Raw genomic sequence first — 6031 nt, 5'->3', positions numbered from 1 at the left:
ACAAAAGGCGTATCGTGATGACGACTTGTTTCGGATAAGCGCCATAATTGGTGCCCACGTTTGAATTTGTATACGTGTACAATTTTTAGTGGCGATGTGGAAAAGACTTAATGATGAAAAGACTTAGGAAAAATCTATCTGTAAATGCTAAAAGTCGATAAACTTTAAAAGTTACCGCGAGTAAGGTATATGTCCGCAGGCGCAGGTTCAGTATTTTGTTTCAAGGTCCATGAAATTCTTTTAGAGATAACGTCAGAATTTGACATTATAACGTAACGTCAAACATAATAAAAATAAGTTCTTAAAAAAAAAGCTTATTTTTATTATAAAAAAAAAAAAAAGAACTTATTTTTATTATAGGCCTATACTAGGCCTGGTAGCAACCACATATTTATTAGTAACGTCACAAAGTTGAATAGAAACGTTTGTCATAAATGTACTGTCAATGTAAAAGCTATTGCTGATTAGCGCAAAACAAAAGACGCTTTAATACCGTTTAAGTTGTCATAAAAACGTTTATTTTGGAGCATACGATGAGAAGTACGCCTACGCCTTTGGGTTAAACGATTTTATAAAAAGAGTTAAAGACGGGAATGTGAACTTTTTTGCACAACTGCGCAAAAATATGTCTGCGTAAATATGCGCACGTTTTTTTCAAAATGTGCGTAAATTTAAATTTAAAGTGACTTTTAAAACTGTGCGCACTTTTTCCAGAATGTGCGCACATTTAGAAATGAATATGTGCAAACATTTTCAGATAGACAATGTCGGCATAATTGATAGGCTTCTTTCTTCTAACTGTTCTTTCTTGCATCATTGATTGACAGATTCGGTGAGTCTGAGATGACTTTCCGGTGTATAATCAGGGCTGCGGAGTCGGAGTCGGACTCGGGACTCGAGTAAGACCGCGTAAAACTACCCGAGTTCCGAGTCCGACGTGCGCATGCGCATTATTAAAATTTAAAACTGTTAAGGCGGCAAAATGTAAGTTGTAAAAGTGTAATAGCAAATGGTGAAATATTTTTAAACCATATAATGCATGTGGAGGGTGGATCAATTATGACACCAATATGAGTGGATTGCAGAAAATCCACCTTAATTTAGTTGCGTAAATGGGTAAAATACAGGCTGTAGAGTCAGAGCTGGACTCGGGACTCGACAAAATCTTACATTTGGCCGGAGTCGGACTCGTTTTTTTTTAACCGATTCCGCAGCCCTGCTAATAATACGAAGGCTATAATCTTTGATCAAAAAGCAGCTTCAGAAGAGCTAGATCACAGCTTACATTTATGTCTGTGTATCTTTCATTGAACGTATTGTTCAATAAATATTCTTTTTTTTATAAAATATTGAATATAACATAACTTGACTGAGCAAAATACAAGTTTTGACGTCATGCTGGGGTGAACGCTTTTTTTAAAGGTTCGAGTTTTTTCAAACATTCGGTTGAGTTTCTGGTTCGACCTTATAACGTAACTTTGTTGCGTTTCTCTGCAAAAAAATCCAAAGCCCTGTAGTGATTCTATAACTCTGTCTAGATCTGCCATACGATATTCATGTTTTATTCCAGGGTGGTCCACAGTTGACTTCATCACGGGCCACAATATTTCTTGCCTATTCTTTGCGGGCCACATAAAGTAGGCTACATGCGTACCAGGAGCGGATCAATGCTTTTAGTTTGGTCGAGGCATGAAATGTTTAAAGATAACGTCACAAACTAACATCATATAACCTCCAGAAACTTGCTTCTGTCGTCGAACTTGTGCGAAAATAAAATCGAATGTTAGGAGACTGGGAAAAATGGTGTGCGCGTAGCGCGAAAAATTTGCGTATTTGACAAAAATTGGAATTAGAAGACTGCATTATATAAGCGTAGAATGTTCGCGTAATCGAAATGTTGCATACTACACAATCGCTAAATTACAAAAAGGGTATCATTTCGCGCAAAAAGGTTTTATTAACCAGATCAATTTGGCTGAAATTGCATGTTTAAAAGGGTCAGAAGGGCGTTTAGCCTCAAGTCACGGTGAAAACTGTAAAACAATACTTTCTAGCAGCGCGATATATTTTATCGTATATTTGCTTTAAAACGCAAATATAACTTATAAGTTCGCAAAACAACCATTTCAGAAATAAAGTTCCATATAGGACACACTTCTCTCAAACCGGTCCAACACATTCCAAAAATTAAGTGTTCTTGCCACACCCTGAATCCGAATTTGGTGAGCGATAGGAAACTGGTTTATTCAATGGTATAAACGGAAAAATGTGATTATAACCACACAATTGGAGTATGCTTACTGTTCGCTGGTCACTTAGATTTATTTGAATAAACCTTTAAATGTACTCGTTGCAATAATTCAATAGTACTTCGCGGGCCACGAAAAATGATGTCGCGGGCCATATGTGGCCCGCGGGCCTGGGTTTGCACCACTCTGTTTTATTCGATTAAGCGCTCCTTCTTTTTGTGCCTACTCGTGTACTTTGTAGGCCTACTTGCTCTCACAGAAGAGTTATACCTTTCTATCTCAGCCAGGCCAGAACAACCCCATCTGATCTCCTTCCTTGACAACTGCCCTGCTACCTTCTGTGATAGCATAAACTAAACAACCTAACCGTACTATAAGTTATCGGCAATACTTGTAAGATGCCCTACAGCTACAGTCCCTCTCAAACAAAAAGGGGGGAGAGTTATGGTTTTGTGCCCCCTGAATGTTGCAGGGGTACAAACAAAGTTACTACCGTTCATTTTTTGTTTATATACTCACTCAGGTAACATAAAATACCGTTTGTTATTGTTAAAATAGGTTACTTATGTTCGCATCTGCGTTGTTAAAGTGTTACAAAAAAGGACTTGCTAAATGCCTCTGTAATACCTCCTGAAATATATACAGAAAGTTAAGGTAAATATATATATATTGAGTCACCCCTGCCTACTATTTTTTTTCTTTGACTAAACATTAGGGTGCTATAAATCTCTTTGGTTTAACTTTAACTGCATGAGTGCCAAATATGTTCACTTGGAATCTTAATTGGGACTTTCCCGTCGTCGATTCTGTCGCAAACGTAAACATTAAACAAACTTTTTCGTCAAATGTTGTGTTTACAACATTTTGTTTGTCAGTATACCAAAGAAGACAAATTGCTGAAGATTGCAAACGTGTCGATAATAATGCTATGAAAGCTTTGGTTAAATACAAACTTTTGTTTGGGTTAAAGCTTATTCAGTTGATTGGTTGTAACGCCGAAACTGCATCCTGTAAGGGAGCACCAACATTGGCTTCGTGTATTTCGAATACCAGGCAAGTTAAACTATATATTTAAAAACATGTTATAAATTCTTGGAAACTATGGTAGACACAAAAATTGATGCATAAAACTAACTGGTTGAAATATTTTTTTACAACAGAATATGTTATGTAACCAGAAAATACAGGGTCTCCATATTCGTTTTGTATCAAACTAGCTGACTAACCTGTGTCATACAGTTTTTCTGTTTAACACCAACTAGTTGTGTTGTTTAAGGAAGTACCAGGCTTCTCCACTGACTTTACAAAGCAGCCCAGAAATGCAAAACGACACAAGCTTGTTAGAAGAAGTTAAAAAGGTGATACCACCGCTGACACATGACCAACACAAAGGACAGGCTGGAAGAATTGGTGTCATCGGTGGAAGTGAAGAGTGTGTAACATTGTTGACAGCAGAACAAACACTTTTACTTTGAGATTTGTTAAAAAAAACATTAACCACTAAAAATCAGCATGTAAAGCTACAACTTTAACTAGGGAATTAACCTAACATATTAATAAACAAAATATGTTTAAAAAGACAAAAAAATATTTAATAGTAAACTGTTTTTGTAGGTATACTGGTGGACCTTACTTTGCTGCAATTTCTGCTGTGAAAGTGGTGCGTGAAAAAAGTGCTAAGTTTGTTTTACATCAATTTAATCTTGTTTCGATTTAGGGTGCAGATCTATCACACGTCTTTTGCATGAGAGCTGCATCACCAGTCATTAAGTCTTACAGCCCAGAATTGATTGTTCACCCTCTTTTGTTAGTACTATTTTTTGCTTATATACAATTTTTTTTTTAATTTTTACTTACCAGTTTACACTTAGTTGTGCATACCAATGTCTATTGTTTTTATCACTTATATCAGCAGCAATTGAAGTATCATATAATAGGAGTTTAAAGTATGAAAAAGTTTTTTTTTAAATATGACTTTATATATATGTATATGTGATCCAAATAAGTATTAAATTATCTACTGTTTGGCTAAAGAAAGATGTACATGTATTAATTTCATATATTCTTCTATGAAATATTCTTATTTTGCCCATTTATAGAGATGCAGAAGATGCAAGAAACAAAATTAAAGAATGGTTGCCAAGAATGAATGCTTTTGTGATTGGGCCAGGATTGGGACGGCACCCATCCACTCTTGGTATTGTTACAGAAATCATTGCCGATATTCGAGCTAGAAACACTCCAATTGTAGTTGATGCTGTGAGTGTTATTGAAGGGTAAAGCCAGTAAGGCAATACTTTTACTTTTGCTGTGATTACTAGTTGTTTATCATTTTACTTGGTTTTATTTCCTGAAATTTGTCAAACATTTTACAGGATGCTTTATTTCTGGTAACCAGCAATCCTGAAACTGTTAAAGGATACAAAAGAGCAATCCTGACTCCAAATAAAATTGAGTTTCAACGGCTTTATAAGGCGATGGTAAGAGCAGTTTTTTCAACATATTTTCATTGAAGTCATTTTGAGGGAGTATTTCTTGTCATTATAACAAATATCAAGCAACTGGTATTTCAGAATGGAGAAGAAACAAAGCTGCCAGGAATAAGTGATCAAAAATCAGACCAAGCAGCAGAAGAAACAATTGTTTTAAGTAAACTGATGGGGGGAGTAACCATTGTAAGAAAAGGAAAAGTTGACATTATTGCTCAAGATAATCAAGGTGTGAAAAATCATAGTTTAAATTTGGAGTAAGAAGTTTTTAATTCTGTTTAAGTTGCTTTAAGACTTTAGATATTTGTGTTCACAGTTTTAAAAGTGACAGAAGTTGGAAACAGGCGTCGTTGTGGAGGCCAAGGAGATCTTTTGGCAGGATCAATGGCAACGTTTTTAAATTGGGCACATTTAAGGTAGGTAGTTAATACATCAGATTTTGTTATACTGACTAATGGACTAAGTAGTGTGACCCAATGTATCAGCTTAAAGAGACCTTTAAAAAATTACTTCCATTTTTTGATCATAATCTATGTTTTATCAAAATATTTGAAACAAGAATTAAGCTTAACTTGGCGAGTAAAAAAGTACAACACAGGTTAAATATCCACCATCCAATAACCTAAAACTCAATTTAATAAAATATATATATTAAATATCCCTCTGCAGTTTTACCATACATCATTAATTTTGATAATAGGCAAAACCCTAAACAGGAAATGAGTTTGTAGTATATATTTGTTTTGCTTTTGCAGTCATGTTGATGGTAACACTACCCCTCCTGGTATGCTGGCTGGATATGCTGCTTGTGTTTTGACAAAGAAGTGTGCTAAACAGGCTTTTGAAAAACATGGAAGATCTCTCACCACTTCAGACATGATTGAAGAAATACATAAAGTTTTTGATGAAAATTTTGAGCACTCCTTGGACGTTAAGGGATAACAAAACTTGGCAGTCTTTTTATGTTAATTCAAGTAATCATGTAATTTCAGGGAAATTTTGGCAACTCTACAAGAACACGTTGGCACCTATCTTATAATTGAAAAGATAAACAATAAATAAAATGGTTAAGACATTTTAACAAAAGTGTCTAGTTGTGTTTTAAGGTCGTGTGTATAAAACTTTTTGTGGAGCACATTTTGCTTGGCAGTATTGTATAATTATCTTTTTCTTAGAGCCTCTATCTCACCGATTGTGTTAAAGTGAAGGATTATGTATTTTTACTGAGTTGTAATGTAAGGAATTTTGCTCAGCAATACATTTTTGTGTTTCAACTTATTGGTGAATTATAAG

At 35.0% G+C, this 6031-nt stretch overlaps 1 protein-coding gene across 2 annotated transcripts; it reads left to right on the top strand.

Moving 5' to 3' along the window:
- Positions 1–3065: 3065 nt before the first annotated feature.
- LOC146136136 (ATP-dependent (S)-NAD(P)H-hydrate dehydratase-like) lies at positions 3066–6012 on the top strand. Of its 2 annotated transcripts, none has more exons than XM_083395872.1 (9): positions 3066–3302; positions 3526–3681; positions 3864–3909; positions 3967–4055; positions 4349–4508; positions 4625–4729; positions 4823–4967; positions 5055–5154; positions 5494–6012. In XM_083395872.1, exons 1-9 carry the CDS (start codon positions 3178–3180, stop codon positions 5678–5680), a joined length of 1113 nt encoding a protein of 370 aa, XP_083251998.1. In that variant the 5' UTR covers positions 3066–3177; the 3' UTR covers positions 5681–6012. The 2 variants fall into 2 exon arrangements, with proteins under 2 accessions (XP_083251998.1, XP_083251997.1); XM_083395871.1 differs by having other exon boundaries at positions 4808–4967.
- The last annotated feature ends 19 nt before the right edge of the window (positions 6013–6031 follow it).

Source organism: Ascidiella aspersa, chromosome 8, assembly GCF_963924565.1.
Source record: "Ascidiella aspersa chromosome 8, kaAscAspe10.2, whole genome shotgun sequence".
NCBI lineage: Eukaryota > Metazoa > Chordata > Ascidiacea > Phlebobranchia > Ascidiidae > Ascidiella > Ascidiella aspersa.
This window is presented reverse-complemented; position numbering and strand designations above follow the sequence as displayed.

What these genes read in the sequence shown, in the direction of transcription:
- LOC146136136 (XM_083395871.1), top strand. Translation starts at nt 3,178, where the DNA reads ATGAAAGCTTTGGTTAAATACAAACTTTTGTTTGGGTTAAAGCTTATT. An exon ending in GTCATCGGTGGAAGTGAAGA is followed by an intron (nt 3,682 to 3,863) that starts GTGTGTAACATT and finishes CTGTTTTTGTAG; the next exon opens with GTATACTGGTGGACCTTACT. An exon ending in TATTGCTCAAGATAATCAAG is followed by an intron (nt 4,968 to 5,054) that starts GTGTGAAAAATC and finishes TTGTGTTCACAG; the next exon opens with TTTTAAAAGTGACAGAAGTT.